The sequence below is a fragment of the Sceloporus undulatus genome, chromosome 6 (assembly GCF_019175285.1).
Source record: "Sceloporus undulatus isolate JIND9_A2432 ecotype Alabama chromosome 6, SceUnd_v1.1, whole genome shotgun sequence".
Lineage (NCBI taxonomy): Eukaryota > Metazoa > Chordata > Lepidosauria > Squamata > Phrynosomatidae > Sceloporus > Sceloporus undulatus.
The window spans coordinates 50,212,650-50,232,600 of NC_056527.1; the positions used below are offsets into that span (position 1 = coordinate 50,212,650).

General features: G+C 38.0%; 1 protein-coding gene across 1 annotated transcript in view; it reads left to right on the forward strand.

Moving 5' to 3' along the window:
- The first annotated feature begins 2,940 nt into the window (after positions 1-2,940).
- The window catches only part of ZCWPW2 (zinc finger CW-type and PWWP domain containing 2), a 29,027-nt gene continuing 12,016 nt past the window's right edge, over positions 2,941-19,951 (forward strand). Inside the window, exons 1-3 of the mRNA XM_042475227.1 lie at positions 2,941-3,424; positions 4,148-4,307; positions 19,207-19,321. Coding sequence (XP_042331161.1) covers positions 3,141-3,424; positions 4,148-4,307; positions 19,207-19,321 — 559 coding nt within the window. The 5' untranslated portion in view covers positions 2,941-3,140. The remainder of the gene's footprint in view (positions 3,425-4,147; positions 4,308-19,206; positions 19,322-19,951) is intronic.

A 19,951-nucleotide genomic window follows, 5' to 3' on the forward strand; every position in this document is an offset into this window, starting at 1 on the left:
CGAACACCTGGAAAAGAAATTTCTCCCTTCCAAAAAGACTACATGACCTCTTAGGCGAAAATATGTTCCAACACAATCTTTCCCTGTATATTGTTTACTTTTTTAAAAGGGGGACTTATGCCAGAGATGGAGATCATGCCAGTTTGGGAGCTTTGCTTTTAGCCTGTGGGCCTTCCCTCTAGCCCCTTTCTTCTCCTAGCCCTATTGGTCCTACTGTGTTGCACCACATGGAGCTGCTTCTTATAGGGTGGCAGCACATTGGTAGGCCAATGTTTTATTTCTAGTCTTATCAGCTGCCAGCAGTATGGAAAGCAAAGAAGGAGGCAAAGTCTGTTACTTATCAAGTGCACAGGACAAAATATTGCTAGATATCCATTATTACATACATATTGCCAGCAAAACCTCTATCCTGGCCTACCTGGCAACGCTGTTGTGAAGTACACACACCAAGCAACCGCAAGAGTCCTTGAACTAAATGCAAGGAAGGCAGGATTTAAATGTAGCTAAAGACCACATTTTAAAAAAAACCAGTTTCTCATATTTTCCAATTCATGAGAAAGCTGTTATTTATACCAACAACTATGTATATCCGACTCCTTTACCAATACTGCTCCTTTTACAGATCTGTCTCCAACCTTGCTCCACAGAATTCTGTTGAAAATAATAACACAATACTGCCGTGCTTTCCTTTGTTTTTACTTAAGTCACATTGCCGTGCCCCAGTGGGACTATTGTCAGCTGCTATATTATCAAGCAAATTGTTTTGGGGTGGGGGATCTCTCGCTCTCTTTCTTTTTGAAGGGGACCACTTTCAAGGCTGGGTAAGGGCTAAAATTAGACCTGCCACTGTGTTTGGTTTGTGGGCACATGCCTGCACGTGACATGGGCAAGCAAGCATTACACTCTGCTCCACATTGTCAGTCAGCTGTTACAGTATTGACTTGTGCTAGGGTTCTTTGTATCCCCCTAGCACATCCTATTCCAAGAAGCTGAGAGACAGGATAACTGTATGGACAGTCCGTGTGGACTTACTACAATGCAAATATAGAGAGTATTCCCAGATTATCTCTATTATTAACACTCTAAATTCCTCCCCCATTTGCTGTCATGTCACTGAGTATGGAGCCTCGGCACTACAATATGTAGCATACTGGACAGCCATAAGTTAGCACTGTGCATGCAGATGTTTTGGTTTTTTTTGAGTGGGGCAGTGATGAATAGTCATAACCATGTGATGGTGGCATAAGCCTAGTTGCCACATGTGGAACCATTGTACATGCCATAGCACAGCGTAGAATGTGAATGCACATTGCCTCCATGCTTGCCTCTATTCGTGGGTTGTCATGCACATCGACCACTAATCCACATACATTGTGCTACACTGGCATTCAGTGTCAAGGTCATGGCATGTAATTCGTCAGGGAAGTCAGGTAGGAGCTCAGCTATTGTGCCAATGAAAACATATCACTCCATGCTACCATTGCAGGGTGAGGCCAGAAAGAGAAGTACATTTCAGCCTTCTGTCTAGGAATAATGCCAAAATGTCCTCCATTTTGAGCATGCCTAAGAAACATGCATTTATATTAACATTTTAAAAAAATTATCAAATTTTTCATGTGTCCTCCATTTTTAAAAACGTGTCCTACATTTGAAAATGTGGCCCTACATTTGTCCTACATTTGTCCCAGTTTGGAGGTCCTGCCTTATGGCAACCCTACACTCTCACAACCTCAGAGGAAGACGAGGGCAATCAACCTTTGAACAAACCTTGCCAAGAAAACCCTGCAATAGATTTCCTTTAGGGTCACCATAACATAGAAATGATTTGAAGGCACACAACAACAAGATGAAAGATACATGTGACAGCGACAGTTATGGCAACCCTAGGCAACATGGTGTAGTAGTTTGACCGTAGGACCAGGACTCTGGAAAACCAGTGTTCAAATCCTTGCTTAGCCATGGAAACCCTTTCGGTGACCTTGGGCAAGGCATACTTTCAGGCTAATAAGAAGGCAACAATCCCTTTTATGCCAAATCACACCCTCAGTGTTTTCCAGCTTAGAGAAACACAGAGTGTTTGCAACAGTTCTATTCATGCTTTCCTTCTCTTCATATTTTTTCTCTCTAAAAGACTCTTCTTTAGAAAACTAGAATACTAAATATTGAAATGTATTCTGAAAATATACAACCCCATTTTCTATAGTTTCCCTCAAACTACAAGAATTAGACTTCATCTTCACTGCAGAAATAATGCAGTTTGACACCACTTTAACGGCTACAGTTCAATGCTATGGACTTCTGGGGTTTGTAGTTTTGTGAGATATTCAGCCTTCTCTGTGAGAGCTCAGGTGTCACAAAGAACTACAAATCCCAGAAATCCATGCAATTAGGGTTGCCATAAGTGAGGACCTCCAAACCGGGACAAATGTAGGACAAATGTAGGGCAACATTTTCAAATGTAGGACACATTTTATAAAAATGGAGGACTCGCAAAAATTGAGGTTATGTTTTAAAAATGTTAATATAAATACATGTTTTAGGCATGATCAAAATGGAGGACATTTTGGCATTATTCTTAGACAGATGGCAGAAATGGACTTGCCCTCGGGTTCAACTGTACTTCTCAGAAGTGTGTACTTGGGCAAGGGACTGTGGTTTTTCTTCACTGCACATGAGTTTGTAAAAATCACAGCAAGTTACATTGGCCGTGCCTCAGAGGCTTCTTGATATCATCATCATCATCATCATCATCATCATCCTTGATATCATCATCATCATCATCATCATCACCACCACCACCACCACCACCACTATAATTGGCCAAGAAAGGCAGACTTGTTAACATTCAAAGCACCATAAATACACAAAAAATGCACTTGCATATATTTAATAATAAAAAATAATGAAAAAATAAATAAAAAACAAGGCATCAATTAATGTGATGTCTGACTATATTATTTCTTCAGTGCAGATGCAGCCTTTTGAGAAGTTAGTTGGGACATTATTGTTTGAGGAGTTTCTCCTGAGCATGGTCTTCACTATAACAATTTTTAATTTATTTTTACCTGATCCTATCCTTTCTTTATGTTTCAGAAAAAAATAACTGTTCTACCATTTCTGACATGTAAGAAGACTGTTATATGGATTCTGAAACAAATAGTAATTTTTATATAGGTAAAGTGTGGATTCAATGTGAAAACACCAGCTGTTTAAAATGGAGATGGTTAAAACATGAAGATGCAACACATATTGATCTAAATGCACCATGGTACTGTTGTATGAATACTGACCCACAGTTTAATAAATGCTCTGTTTCTGAAGAATACAGTCCTGATGAGTCTCAGTGTCAAAAACTTGGATTAAAGTACATGTACTCAAAGTTTCCTTTAGGAAGTTTAGTTCTGGTGAAAACGCAAATGACAAGGTAAGGTTTATAATATTAAAGGTTAATTTCAGATAATTGAAGTCAAAACGTTTTGCTCTAACTAACCAGAATCCCACTATTTAAACAAAATTGCTGTTTTCTGTTCCCCTTCAGTCATTACATTTCAACATCTTCTAATAGGTTTAGCTAAAGGATACCTAGAATTCTGTATTTCTGAAGAAGAAATGAGAGAAAGAGGGAGGGGAGGAATTATGTTGGATGGACAAAGACAGTGCATGTTTAAAATAAGCAAAACTATAAGCACATCATTCTGGGAGGCAGGTTATGTTGACAGTCAAGAGTGCAATCCCAACCTTGGACAGGGCGAGAGTGCCCTTTCATTAGTGAAGAGGAACCACTGTCACACAAATCCCTACTACTAATGGATACAGTGTGTTCGGGGGTTTGGATTGGAGGTTCCTTTGTTCACCCCAAACCCTTAGGATCAAGCCATCAGTTACACAAGCTGGGAGTAGTTAATCCTACTGCTTTAGGTTGCAGGGGGAAAGGTGGTCAAAACAGCAAAGCTCCATCAGAACAATTTTCCAGAAAAATCATCTCAAATCCCTGCATGTGCTAGCAGGACTTTGGAATTAAACTAAATTATCTCTTTGTTGACCTTGGTTGTTTTTTTAATGACTTTTTCTTGTATTTCTGTTTGGCGAACATTATGTATTTTAGCTTTCTCTCCTTTGATTTTTTTTAAAAACATTTCATTTCAAGGTGGCCTGGCATCATTTGTCCTGATCCTGATAATGGCGAGTATGTGACATACAACTTGGATGGAGCTGTTGAAAACCATCATGTAGAATTTCTGGGGAAATGCCATTCCAGGATTTGGGCTGCTATAAAAAACATTGAATATTATCCTGCTTCATTTAAGGTAGGAACTTTTATCTTTTACAGACTTTTACAATTTATACATAATCCACATTAGATACATATGTAAAAATACAACACAAAATTTTGGGGTCCTTCAATTTTAACTGTTTTACAGACTCTGTAGCATAGACAATCCAAAAACTACTCAAATGTACAGTTCCCCATTTATAACAAGAGACTTCTATTCAACACAGTCACCTCTGACAGCAAATAGATTGATTGACTGATTGATTCTAGGCATTTGTACCCTGTCTTCAATGAATCCCAGGACAAATTCTGAGCACATCTTGTGGGTGCATGGAGAATAGGATGTGGATTCAATCTCCCCGCTCCTTTAGGGGATGGCTGGATCTGTCAAAACTGTAGACTGAGCCAGTGTTAACACATGAGTCACATATTAGAAATTGCATAGATCCAAAACAGCAGTAACTATATTGTTGATTGCTGGCTGTGTGTGCCAAAGTGTTCATCTAAGACATCAGAACTTTTACCTTGGTTAGTGAGTGTGTTCTTAATTGGTGGGGTAGGTCCTTGCTCAACCATTGACTTTCTATTAACTCCCTTCTTTCCTTCCCTACATCTGAATTTCTTATCTTCCGATTGACTTACTCATGTCTCCTAGAGAAGGCACAATATAGCTACAAGGGAAAGGAGGTGATTTACTAAAGTTAGAGCAATAAATATCAGTCTATTGATGGGGGAAGCAACAGAGCAGACAACACAAAGAAGAAACACTCTGAGAATACAAAGCAGCTGTCTCCCTCCCTTCCCAACAAGCAAATGGATGTTTGGGCAAGTGCAGATGCACTCTTCTCACCTCCCAACAACTTCAATTGCTGCTTAACAAACATGATAACAATTAAAAATTCAGAATACTTCTACCTAGCACTGAGATGTTTACAGAAACTAACATTTTTTAAGATCAGAAGTTAAGATTTAACTTTTCAAATGTTTTATTGAAGACTTAATGGGAGAATTTCAAGCACATTCACCTCAAAACATAGAAAATAATATACTTGGTTGTGTTTCCAATTGAGTTGCTGATCTCAATTCAATATAGATTTAAAATGTATTTATTTTATAGACACACACACACACACACAACTTGTCTTTCTCCCAGTACATGACCTAAGATGGCCCAAAATGTGAGTTAAAGCAAAATACAACCAAAACACAGTTGCAATAGTGAAGAACAATTAAATAAGATACTATATTAAAATCAAGCATTGAATTAAAACAGTTTGAAAACATTTTAAAACGTAATGAGAAAGTGGGTGGAGTCCACCCCATTAAGAGACTCTCCCTCCATTTCTTAAAAAACTAGTATAAAGCCACAGTTAGGTCTGGAAATTACCAAAATCAGTCTGGATGAAATGGATGTTTGAAAAGAGTCTGAAGCATAAAACTAATCTAGCAAAACGGTTCAAGAATTTTGTTTGCTTGTTTGTTTGATTTGTTTTGTTTTTTGCAAGCATGTCTGCATCTCCTTGGGCTGCTAGCCCTATAAACAACCCTCAAAGTTCTTAGATCTTCTTCACTGGCCACATGAAAAGTTTCAGAAGAAAAAAAATAAGATTTGCTTTTTGGATTTTTAAAAAATATTTTCAAGCCATGGATGACTGGATCCATGGATAATTAATCTATGGATATGGAGGGCCAACTGTACTGAATTTATTTTCTTTGATTGATTGCATTTATATTGCTTTTCATGGCCTACAATCCCTTCTACAATATGATGTGTTTCTTAAATTTCCAAAAAATAAAGACAGTTACATCATGGCGCGCCTCCTGCGCTGTGTCCAGATGACACAGTGCCGAAGGAGCATGATATAGCCATGCCACTGCAACTATGGCACCCTTTTGAGGGTGCAAAAAGGAGCCGTCCTTGAAAGGCTGGATTGGGGCCACGGCATGAAGTTGCTGTGAGGTCGAACCCCTTAATTAGGTTCAGAACAACTTACTGTTCTTTGGAGGTAGTTCTTTGTGAGTATGAACAGCACGGTTTTGAAGATGCTGTTTTGTAGAACTGAGAACCTCCTATTCCTAAATCAGTTTATGAACTGATTACATCGCCATTGAGAGCATTTTGATTATAACTTCCTCAGGACTCAATCTGATAAAATGTGTTAGTGGTTGTAAGATGATTTTGCCACTTCTGTTGAGCAGTTGTACTATGATGTTCCTTTGCCACTTTAATATGCAGCTTTCAGCAATGATCTTCAAAGAGTAAATGTCAAGCTTCATCATCTTTCCTGTGTTATCAAAGTTAAGTGTTGGTTTGGTACAGCATAAAATGCTTCTCAAATCTTTGCTTTTGCTCTTCTAGTGTGGTGTAAGGTTTCTCTGTTTCTATTGGAAGATCTCTTCTGTAGCTAAATCTGCTGCCAATCATTCGGTAGTTTGATAAAGTGCTCTAAAATCTCTTCTTATTTCTGCCATTTCTACTTCAAATGCCTGACTATCAATAAATGCTGTTCCATCGTCTCTGACTGATCTTTTAGACTTCATAATCTTTTATTCTTTATTCATCCTTTTCATTCAGTACTTGGCCTTTCATGTGTGTGTGTGAGAGAGAGATTGCAAATTTACCCCTTTCTTCTTCTTTTTACTAAATTCAAGGACTGACACTGTTGACTGTAGAATTGACCAATGACTTCTCAGGCCTATTCTGTGTTATTAAATGAAAGATAGAAAAATCTGAAAGCTAATATGCACAGTCGGTCTTTATTTGGTTATTGTTACAAGATCTTCTCTAAAGGTCAGAATCATACAACTCTCTTTTCAGCAAAGATGACTTTGAGTGAACTAGTTTACAGTTTTGGCACATCCTCTACTGAGCTACCAGAATACAGATCTGTGCATTCATAGGTAATCCTTGGTAGTAGAAGTTATGGGCTTTTGGAAATGTATGCTCATGTACCTTTTAACAGTTGAAAAGGTAATTTTAGCTGATGTAGATTGTCATGTCAGAATGCCAGGGCCAGCCCTACCATTATTACAATGGCTGTTCATTATGCATGCAGTTAGGTAAATCTTAGCATGTCTCAAGTCTTTCATAAACAGTTAGTAATATGATTCAGACATGGTAAAGTTCCGCATCCATTTCCAGAACTATGAGGCCTCCATTAAGGAGTCACATTTGCTCCTAAGTGCTCCTTCTCTTACCTAAAGAGCCCATAATTCACTTTGGTTTACAGAAGACCTGCAGGCAATAAAAACAGGCTGAATAATGGCTTAAGTGGAAGTGCCATATGATGAGTACGACTGAACATTACTCAGGATTCTTTACTGTGTTCTATTATCAAGCAATGAGGCTGGCAAAAAAAAAAAGTCATACTTTGCCTCTATGATCACATTCTCAAAATACTACCTATCAAATTTGTTCAGTGATGAGGCCTGTTGGGATCAGGCTTAGAAAGAACAGGAGTAGGACTCTCCATCACCAGCTCTGACAAATTTACCAGACACTTTGATGAGCAAGTAATTTACATTCACTCACAACTTGACACCACAGTTGTTCCGGGGTCTAAGGAAGTGTCCAGTGGTCCATCTGATCAGGTTTCTTTAGACCAGTTTCAGCTGTTGTACCATGATGATCTGAACAAGATACAGTGGGGCCTTGTTATCCGCTGGGGTTTTGTTCCAGGATCCCCCATCGATAACAAAATCCATGGATGTTGAAGTCCCATTAAATATAATAGCATAGCAAAATGGTGTCCCTTATATAAAATCGAAAATCAAGGTTTGCTATCTGGAATTTTTTAAAAAATATTTTCAAACTGTGGATGCTTGAATACATGGATAAAAAAATCTGTTGATAAGGAGAGCTAACTGTACTTGAATCAGAATCCTATCGCATGGAGTTAAAGCTTTCAACTTCTAAAAACGGCTGCCAAAGCAGCGTACAGGACCTGAGCTGCATCCAGAACGGACACGGGCACTGATTTGGTGGAGATTCCTGTGTGATAGCACCCAGCTGCCTCCCAAATTATCACTGAATTTGGGAAAGGTAAACTGAGGTTTTAACTCCATGCAATAGGGTCCTCAGTCTATCCTACAACATATGAGCTTGAACCCTGCTCATTTTCACTCATAGGATCTAGTAGAGTTGGATTGATCAGTTAGGTCCAAGAAGGGGTGATGAATGGCTCATTTGGTTAAAGAGTGTGCTGTCCGCTTTCAAAGAGGTTACTGTCTTTTGAAGAGGGCTTCCCTGGGTCCACAGCTGTGTGAGTACTACCACTTTATTTCTAATGTTTCTTTTTTGGTCCAGATGCTTAGATTTATAGTGGCTGGGCAACTTCAGACAATTTTGGAAGAAACATTCCTTGGACCATTTCAGTCTAGGTTCAGGCCAACATGTGGCTGTGAAACAGCAATAGTTGCCCTGACTCTAAATGAAGGATATATGGAGCACTACCTTATCTATCTTCCTTGACCTCTCAGCACCTTTTGATACCAGAACTTCATGGAAATTTTGCTGAACCAGCTTCATCTTATGGGAGTAGGAGACACCTTTTTATGGTTGTTTCACTACAGAGTTGTCTGCACAAGCCAAATGGCCCAGCTTCCCCCTGACCTTGCGAGACAGGCCAAAAATCCCATTGCAAAATTGGGCCTGATCCCATGAGTACAGACGCAGATCCAGAGGATCTACTCTGACCCCAGGAAAAAGAACCTTTAACCCAGGGTAAAATAGTACTGGTTTTGCATAGAGTTTCCAATAAAGCCCACAGCAAAATGGGCTGTTTAGACAGCCCCCCTCCCCCCGGTGTTCCTTACCTGTGATGCCCAGGAATCCATCTGAGAAGCCCTCCAGTTGCCCCATGCAGATACAGGCTGCCTTGCTAAGTGCAGACAAGCACTTTGTTTCTGCATCAGATAAGCTGACTGAGGGGGCTTCTCAGATGAATCGCTGGGTGCCACAGGTAGGGAGCAATGAGCCAGTCCTGAGTCAGTGCAGGGACAGGTGTGTGAACACCTGCCTATCCCTGCGTCAACCCTAGGATTAACTCATGGGACACAGCCATGCTATCATTGCCATATGCTTAGGCCTTATGTTTTGTTACCCAAAGAACAGATAGGGGGATTGAGGGTAGGCAGAGAGATTGGCTTACTGCTTTGGGTGTGAGGAGAACCTTTGTCTCAAGTTGCAAGAGGAAATGCAGATAACTTGGGGGGAAGGAAGGAGCACTTAATTCACACACTAAATGTTATGGTTTTGTTTACCTGGATGCCCACATGCCTTGGGATATTTTTCTGTTTCCCTGGGAACCTGACATAATATTCCTGAAAGGTCATCAATCTCTCAAAAACATGAGAAATGAAAATATGAGGACCCTAAAATACAGTTTGGAGTATGCAAGAGTGCTTAACAGTCTACATCTGTGTTCCATTCACTTCCTCTTGCTTTTAATATCTATGTTTTCATAAGTAGATCAGGTTGCTGCTCAAAAACCTCAGGCCTGAAACAGACAGGCAAAAAGCACCACCTTCAGACCAATCTGGGGGCATGGCATACAGATGACTAGCTAACGTGGCCCAAACCTGGCCGCAAAAGGAACACAAAAAACCCACTCCTGGCCAGTGGTCCATTGCAGACTGTGGCAGTGGCTGGCCTTGGGACCACTGTGTGTGGTTGCTATGGTCTCCCAATGATTGGGGATTGATCAGGGCTGGAGTGGCCTCTGGACATTCCAAGCTGCCAGTCTGTTTGACCCCTCAGATAGAATTACTATGAACTACAGTGAAACCAGTCTAGGCACAGTAAATAATTCTGTTTGTATAAGCAGCATATTCCTGATTTTTCCCTTTATATCCTTCAAGAAATTTACTTGTAGAAACAGTATGTAGAATCATATCCTTGGAATATTAAAACATATTACCAAGGGTTGTTGGCCATGCCCCATTTTTTTGTAAGAGGTTATTATAATTGGATGTAAATTAAGCAAATTGGTCTTTAAAATAAGACAGAGATGAAATATGAAGCTCAATTAATTATCAATTACTTATTACAGCTATTTAAAAGTTAAACTTTATTCGGCTATCTACAAGATCATATATAATCTCAGAAGATCTATTTTAATGCTATCATTATCACAAAATGGAGCAAGTGAAAACATTAACTTTGAAGTAATATAGAGGGATTATTGTTTTTTTTCCTTCAAAATCTAGAATATCTTTCTTTCCACTGAGTTGTAACAAGGGCTCAAGTCCACCATAAAGTCTATTCTGGTTCTTGCAACAACCATTGTTATATGTTTTAGTAGACCTTCTAGTCATTTTGGATTTGGTGCTTCAACATGTAGATTTTCTGTAATATGCGCACAGCCTCCCCACTACCATTTTTGTGGATGTTTGAAAGGTAGTTCCACTGGCTACCATTTATACTAATCCTGCAATCTTTCCCTCTCATTCAGTGGAGTCATTGTGGATTGTGTAAATCATGGTACTTGAATTAATTTGTAAAGCTCTGTCATTAAAATTATACTTTGAGGTTCCATTCAGCATACTAAATTCCTTTTCTAATTTTGCTTGATATTTGGCTTGGTATATGTTAAGCATTACAACAATAACTTCTTTGTTTGTTCTACAGTTAAATTAGGTTTCTGAATACTTCTATTCTGAAATCTAACAATCACTTTTCGACATTCTCTCCTTTCCCTAAAGTCTTCTACAGAATCTTAGCAACTATTTCTATTTTAGTTACTTTCTGTCCTCTGAAATGTACACATTGTGAAACTAGTTTAATAGTTGTTGCTTTTGAAATTCTATTATAGAATTCATGTACCATATTGAAATCCTGCATTAGAATATTTATGTATAGGTTTTATAGCTCTGTAGTTTTGAATACACATGTTTTAGAAATTATATTACAGTGGTACCCCGGGATACGAATTGATCGCGTTACGAAATTTCCGGGATACGAAAAAGTTAGATTGGAAAAAACTGTTCCGAGATACGAAGGTTTTTTCGGGTTACGAAATTTTTTTCGGCGCGAAATTAAAAAGCGCGGCTTTCCAGCGCTAACGGAAAGCCTTTTTCGGGTTGCGAAATGCATCGGGTTACGAACGGGGCGGCGGAACGAATTAATTTCATAACCCGAGGTAGCACTGTATTTTCCACTCAACCATCAGATCGTTTTCTGGGCCTGTCTGAGGTTCAAAAAATGATTATAGCATCCCAACTCACAACCAGCAATTTTTGTGTCAGAGAAAAAAGCCTTGGAGAATAGCCTGTATGCAAACTGATGGAGGCAAATCTTTGTTTGCAGACGGGTTGTATTCTGAGGATGCACCTCCCAAAATATTACTGCTGGGGAGGGGAGCAGACCACCCCTACAAGGCATCTTCATGCCCTAAGGAGTCCTGTGCATGGGAGCCCTTGCTCTGTCATCTGCATTTTATATGGCTACAGCCACAAGAAGCGAAGCAACAGAAGGAACAGTTCATGCTGTACATGTACAGGCCCTTAAAACTCCAGTTGAAGGACAAAAGTTTGTATCCTTTAGGAAACCCTTGGAACAAGAAGGTTCCCTGCAGAAGGTAGCTGTTTTCCCTCCAGAGAGCTTCTTTCTCAGTAGAAGCTCTCCAAACAAGAGTGATGTGAGAAGATTTTAAATCCGAACTGCTGAAGAATTCTATTGTAGGCGTCTGATGTCTTTGAAGAAGAATTACCTAGCACCCCAATTTTTCCCCAGGCTGAGACCAACTAACATTAGTGGCAGCTTAAATTTTATTTCAAGTAAATGATGAATGATGTCTCAGAAGTGAAGTTCTATCATGCTATTGGATCCTTTTGTGTAAATGTTCATAAAATGCAATCCCTACAAGCACTTATTGAATAGTTAAATTAATTTCTATAAGAACTGAAAAGTGTTTTGTCACATAAGCAGACTGTGGAGTTTATCACACGGGAGGAATTTCTTGAATTTCGAATGAAAAGAAAATGAGGCCAGAACACATTCACGTGAATTCACTAGTTCAGTGAATTTACATGAATTCAAATTGCATTCGAACTGACTTCCCGTTGCCTGAAAATAGCTTGCCATTGCCCAAAATTGTGCGGGATCACCTCTCACGCAATAATGTGAAACCCCATGATTGTGTTCGGGTTGCCATTAGATTATACTTCCAATTTCCCTTGTCTGATAAACTCCTGTATTTGTCTGTATCAATAAAAATTTACAATTTAAAATCTAACCACTTTTTTCTTGTAACGTAACTCTGAATTTGTAACTTGTATACAGCATTTTGATTAATGATGTTCATGTGTTGCACATGCTGAGGAATAGGTTTGATGGAGAAAATTATCCCAAAGTGACTGGAATAGTATTATGAAATGCAGTAAATCACTGCTAAGTTAAATATTTTAAAATCTTTTTAAAGTCAACAAGTAGAAGTAGTAATGGTAGTTAGTAACAGTAGTTGTTTAACTCTGATTTCAAAACCACTGACAGTCTGAAATGCATTTCGGTTATAGTAAAGAACTAGAATTAAGCCGATATAAAAATTTTAAATCTGCATGCTATTGTATCTGGATAATGGATCAAGGACTGATATAGTTAAACTGGAATGCAAAAATTAGGTATCTCAAAAGAACTATATTTTTGTTTTGATTTTTGATTTTTGTTTTTTTAAAACACACGTAAGAATTGAATTCATGGATCAGATGAAATGCCTGTCCAAGTTTTGCTATATACAGCAGTGACGAGCTAATTCTAGTGCATTCATAAGCAGAAGAACAATGAGGATAGCTACTCTGGTTTCTTATTACTATTTGGCTATTAGAAATATATTGCTTCTGATATGGACGACTTTGTTGCTTGCTGCTGCTATGGCACAGTCAATATGTAGAAATTTATGAATTTCTCTACCTTTAAATTCCTTCTGAGTTTGTTTCCACTGCTTCATGGCAATGGGGTCCATACTGATTTCTATTTATTGATAGTTCAAATAGTTCAGCAATTTCTCTGAATGACCCTGGGTGCTAATCAGAACAGAATAATTTCTGTTTACTTATAAGCCAAAATGTTGGAAATCCTTTCCACTGTATCTTAATGACAAAACCTAAATTGACAGTGGGTTTATTCTTTCATAATGAAACTCTCTTTTATAATAAATGTAGTTGCTCTTTTAATACTGTCTTCAGTTCTACAATATCCTTTTAGAAATGGAATCACCAACACAGTATATGCACTGTTCTAAATGACAGCATAAATGGAAAGATTCTTTCTCTAAAAAATACCATAAAATCTCTCCGGGTCTCACTTTTTCTAAACAGGAATATTTTTTTAAAAAAAATTCTTCCCCTGCTAAAAGAATAAGCCTTGTTCTGTGCATTAGTAGGCTGTTCTAGGCTAGTGACTTGTCCCAAATTATCCAGCACCATTTCATAATGCTTCCTTCCACGTCTTGTTGATTCCCCATCCAAACACTCTTCTCCTCCCATTTGCTTCCTTTTAAAATTTTAATGTTTAAGCTTTTAATTTTTTAAATTAAATTCTTAGCCCAGAAATTGCCATAAGCAAGGTGGGTTAGCTTGGCTTCTCTGAGGCTTCTCTAGCTAGGTACCACACATTCTAGCCCTGAGAGAGGAGGAGGGAGATTGAGGAAAAAACAGCACCCCTCTGCAGGCAAGTTCCCTTTGGCATCATAAAGCACCTTCTCCAGTGCAACTAAGAGCCTCCTCTGAATCACCTTCACTGCCACAATCACACTCAGAAATGCTAAGGGGCCCTAGTTACATTTCCAACCTTGGCTCATGTGTGTGTGTGTGTATATGACAGAGAGTGATTTTCCAAGCCCCAAACCTTTCTAAAAAGCAAAAAAGTACCCATATGATAAGCAAAATATACACGCTTGTGTGGCTGTTGTTTTTAAATCATTTTGGGGGTAGAGGTAAAATGCTTTGTAATGGGAAGTGGAAAAGTTGGATCAGGAAAGCATCATTTGGGCAGGAAAAGAAAAAGTGATACCTGCAGCACCAAATGCAGCCAAGTCCTGAAACATATCTATAGTCTGGATAGCCCCAATATTCCACAAGCTTCTATTATTAACAGAGAATTTTGCATCTATTTGACCATAAATTGGTGTGTTGATAGCAGACTGGTGGATTGGAACAATAGCGTCACTGAATCCATATACGGTCCGGGTGGGGGTGAGAATTATACTTTATTATGGAAGGAAGAAACAAAACCTTTCCCTTGCCTATGCTTTTCTTCAGAACGTTGCCTCTTTATGATGATTGTTTTCCCTATAAAACTCCAAGAATCAGGGTTAGCCATGCCAGGAGAAAACTGGCTAAGAAGATGGAGTTTGGGGGGGATATAAATGGGAAACATCAAGCCCCTCCCTATATTACATATTTTCTATATTACAAATTGTTACTTTATGCATATTATTTACAGATTAGAACAACCTCAGTTTAATCATGCTGCTGACACATTTAGGCTGGCTCTTTATCTCTCTGTGAAACTCAATATTGGCATCTATTCAACATGTATTTTACTTGAATTGTATAGCACGAAGATCTCAAACAGATCTAATGATCATCACATCAAATAGTCACATTGTGTGATTAGATTCACATATATAAGAGAAATTTTTTCTTCCATCTTATATCAGTTCTCTCAAAGATTTCTATTTGGAGAAGAGTAAAAGGTTAGCTTTCCTTGTCCCTGCATGAGTCCAGTAGTCTATAATAATCTGTTCTGATTAAGGAGGAGCCCTATCCCCAAAGTTGTTGTCACATCCAGTTGTGTCAGGCAGCAAACATTCAGTGGGAGAGGCTGTCTCCCCAAGGTGGGATACTGAGCTCTAAGCATCAAGAACAGCAAAGAGTTGGGGAAGAGTTTAACATCATGTACTGCTAGAATCTCCCTTGATTGCCCTACCACAGATAAAATGTTTGCCTTGCCTTGTGTTGTATTCTGTTGAAAGCTTCTTTGAAAATCATTTGATCAAAAGACTGGTTGCAATTTTTAAATATTTTTAAAGCATTTCTATGAGTCACCTTTCTGCTCAGAAAGACTGTTCAAGGTGATGAGCAACAAAATTAAAAATTCAAAGGAAAGCAATTTAAAAGTAAAGCACAGATGGCATAATTCAGTAGTGATTAAAAACAACAATAAGGAAGAAGTAATCTGAAATGCCTCAGAAAAGAGACAGGTTTAAGATGAAAATAAAAATGTAAAATGAGGCCATCAATTGGACCTCTTTTGGTAACATCAATAAAGTTCCTTAAGTTATAGGTTTGGCATCATAATAATATGCCAACAAGACCAAGCAAATAAAAAAACAATTCTCTTGCCCTGTCTTAGTGTATAAAATTATTCCATAGAATACACTTGATTAGTGGACAGTTTCTACAGATGCAACAGCATAGAAAGAATATGTTCTATCTGCTATATGAAGATGTTTTTATCACTAACGTAATATTGGGACATTATAACTGTGGCTATTCTATAGTTATGGAATTCATAAAACTTGCAAAAGGCTAAACCTCTGTTGAGAAAACTGAAGGATCTTTGGTTGTAGCAAATGGTTTTTACTGGTTAATATGCAAATAATATAAAGTGATTGTATTCCCTTTCACTTAAAACTAGCACAGTGTGGCAGTGCTTTTTGTATCTGTAAAAATTCAAGAGAATTAAAGTGCTAAATCATATAATGTTTTTCACAGATTATTACTTTGATCTTCACTATGGGGCCCCAAAAGGAGTGGCTTCCCACCGCCTCTTTCAGCGCTGGATTGGGGCTGCATCAACTGCATGCCGTGCCCCAATCCAGCACTTTACTGCCTCAAAGAAGAATGGGAAAATTCTGCTCCTTTTAGAGCTGGCAAGAAGTTGCCTTTGCTACCGCTGTAGCAGCTTTCCAGCATTTCTTTGGCACAGCATGTATAAATGCTGCACCAAAGGAGTGCCATGACACCCCCGCCATGCAGTTACACACACAGCGTGATGCTGGCATCAAGGCAGAGTCGGGGCATGCAGTGTGCAGTCACCATGTCCCCACTCCACCCCGATGCTGAAACAAGTTATTAATGGCTTAAATTCTATGTCAATGGGAACAAAATTCAATAGACAATAAAATACTATATACATATATTTCATGATGTATGAGTCTGAATCCAGTCATAACAAATCATTATAACATTTGTTTAAAGATTCATCCAAGTAATCCTAAAAATATGTCCGCCCACATTATTAAGTAGTTTCACTGGTGAAGCCTAAAATATTCCATAGCTGAAACTCAGCAGGTGCAAGTTAATGCAGTGGAATTTTTAATAATATTCAACAGCTAGTAGTTTATCACAAAGCATCAGAAGATATTCCTCTGCATCATCCAAAGCCAGAAATGCTAAATATTGCTTTGGAAAAGTGGAGCATCTCATGATCTTCAAACATGTTTGGCATTATACTTTTTTTTAATGTTCTAATTTGCATTCACCATTTTAGTCATTGACTGTTATTACTTTTTGATGAAGGGACTAATAATGTGGACGTTTATATATAATTAGTGTGAATATAAACTAACACATTTACATTATTTTTACATATAAACAATTTTAATGCCTTTTAATGATGTAATGCATTGGTTGGATGTGGGTGTAACTGTGTAGTTTTGTCATTTAAGTCTCTTTGGAAATAATTAGCATTAAGTGTATTCTCACTGGTTGTGTTTGCTACTCATAATCATATGTTATCACATACTGCCCATTCGAAGCGATTGACTGATACTATGCATATGATAGCATTTAGTAGGATATAAAGGTCCAGAAGAATATGATCAGTGGTATAGTCTGTATAGACAGTGGCAAGAGATGTGTAATAATAAATAGCCAGCCAGGATTGTAGAGTGAAATCTTGTAGGAGACGACAGAAGAGAATATGGATGAGAAGGACTAAAAAATACCATCTATAAAACTATTGATTTTGTGGTGATAAAGGAATTGCCAAAATAAAATTAAAAAATGGACCAAAGCCACAGGCAAAAATGTTCTTCTGAAACTGAACAGTTTCTCATTTTGATCTATTTTGAGGGTTATATTTTATTTTTGTCTTACTAGGTAAAGCTAATCCTTAGAGTTCTGGAATGTTTTACCACAAGATGGCACACTTCCATTAGAAAAGTAAATCTTTCTTTCTTTCTTTCCCTTCCTTCCTTCCTTCCTTCTCTAGCCCCTTAAAAGAAATTCCTTATTGTATACAATGGTAGTATTGTGAAGGAATTTATCTTCCACTAGCAGTTTAAAAAGTGGGTCACTGTGCCATTTTTGTAAAATATGTGCATTGCTATGAGATCACTCCTAACTGCCTCACTGGAGTAGGTTAAGATGACTTGAGGAGGGGGAGCACCCAATTTGATTTCAGTTGAGCATCTATACGAGACGTGGTGGCTTAGCAGTTAAGACACTGACTCTGACGATCACAAGGTTGGCAGTTTATCAGTTCGAGAGACAAGCACCGCATGAGGGAGTGAGCTCCCGTCACTATCCCCAGCTTCTGCCAACCTAACAGTTCAAAAGCATGTAAAAGTGCAAGTAGATAAATAGGTACCACTTCGGTGGGAAGGTAACAGCATTCTGTACAGTCATGCTGGGCACATGATTGCAGAGTTGTCTTTGACAATGCTGGCTCTTTGGCTTAGTAATGGAGATGAGCATTTCCCCCTACAGTCAGACACAACTTGACAACCTTGTCAAGGGAAACCCTTTACCTTTTTAAGCAAACAAAGCAATATTGGGATAGAGCTAAGCTTAAAAACAGTATTTGGTTGGTTTACAGCATTGCTGGGATTTTTGTTTTTCTCTTTCTTCTTTCTTTCTTAGATATATCCCCTGCCTTCCTCCCAAAATGAGATTCAAGTTGGCTTAGAATAATTCAAAAAAGGATCCATCTAAAACATTAATTACAAAAGATAAAAAATAAATATAATACTAATAGTAAAACACAACTGTTAAAAACACAGCATAGTTTAAACCATTAATTTTTTAAAAAATGTTAAAACATTAAAAACAGCACACCACTTACACACACGCACACACAGCATAAGTAAAATGCACACACCAAAGGCCTGTCTAAATAAGAATGTCTTCAGCTGCCAATGAAAAGAGAGCAGCTGATTTGTTCCTATCATTTATTATAACCAATGTTTTTAAAAATTGGAGACAAAATGTGCAGTTGGAAAAATTTGATAGACATAACTCTTTGCAAAATGCAGAATTTACAGTAGCCTAAGCACTATTGTATTGTATTGCTCTTTATTCTTCCATCCACTATTGGTAGGTTTCCTTCTCAATGGTGTTCCATCTCTCCAGAATAGCTCCTTTTTCACCTTTTTCATTTCAAGCAAAATAGGTCACACAAAGCTAATGACAAAGCTATTTCACATAGCCATGTTAAAATCATAGAGATGTAGATTGCTACAGGGATATTTGATAAGGGATTGATTGCATTTGTCACTCACTCTGGGTTCTACAACATGATCATGGTAGCTCCCTGATTTTATATTCATTTGAAAGATCCAAAGATGAAAAGAGATCTTGTTTCAAAATGTTACCCCCAAGTCCTAATCCATGGCTAGGTAAAGGCTTTTTGATGTTTTAGACAGAAAAAAAATCAAATGCCTTTCCTTTTCTTTGTTTAAAGAATAAAGAGATGGATAATTTGCTGTCCTTTAAGGGCACCTTTAATCTTCTATACATGTCATTCTGTACCTCATGTAAATTCTGTAAAGTTAGTATATGGACTTAACATAAAATAATGACTGTTTTCAAGACATGCAACTTCATGTATATGCAACCATATCCACGTATATATTTTTCATTTTTCTAATTTTGATACTAATACTGAATTTCAGAAAACTAATGTGGTAACTAATGTTATTTTCTCCTAGGCAGATATATTAAAGTGGAAACAAGCCTGGTACGAAAGTGCATTGGAGGAAGCAAACCAACTGCTTGGCTGTTCTGTTCAGCAAAGGCTAGCAATGTGCTACTTATCAAAAAACGGTACTATTATCTGGTGTTCTGTTTGTCTCTATACATTGACTATATTATACAAAATCAGTCTGACATCTCCCATAAGTAACCTGTGGTAATATAGTTATTGCATCAGCATTTGATACATATTGGCTCCTGAAGCAAATTCACAAAAGGCTAATTTACACATAACCTAAATTATGCACCAAAACGTTGCAATCCCTCCACCATACATATAATCTTTAATTTTAAAAAACCTAGAGCACAGGCTGGTAGATCCAATGTTTTGATCAATGCACTCCTTTTCTGCATCTTTTACTTCAGGTGGTCACTCTTGATATGGCTCTGGATGTATTTTTTATGTGGGGGTTGAGCCAGTTCCTACTCAAAGGATATATCTCCAAGAGGTGGCTGAATTACTTTCACAGCTCACACCAGTATACAACACTTATGTGTATTTGTCATGAATTACATGTCTGCAGTCATGATACTGATTTCTGTGTAACATTGCATCTGGAAGTGGTAGTGCTGTGTAAAACATATTTACAGCAGATTAAACTAACATACAGATGTGTGTATGATTTGGATGATTGATCTGAAATCTTATGTAGGTTGTTATGTACATCAGTTCAGAGAAGTACTATACAGTACATTGTGATA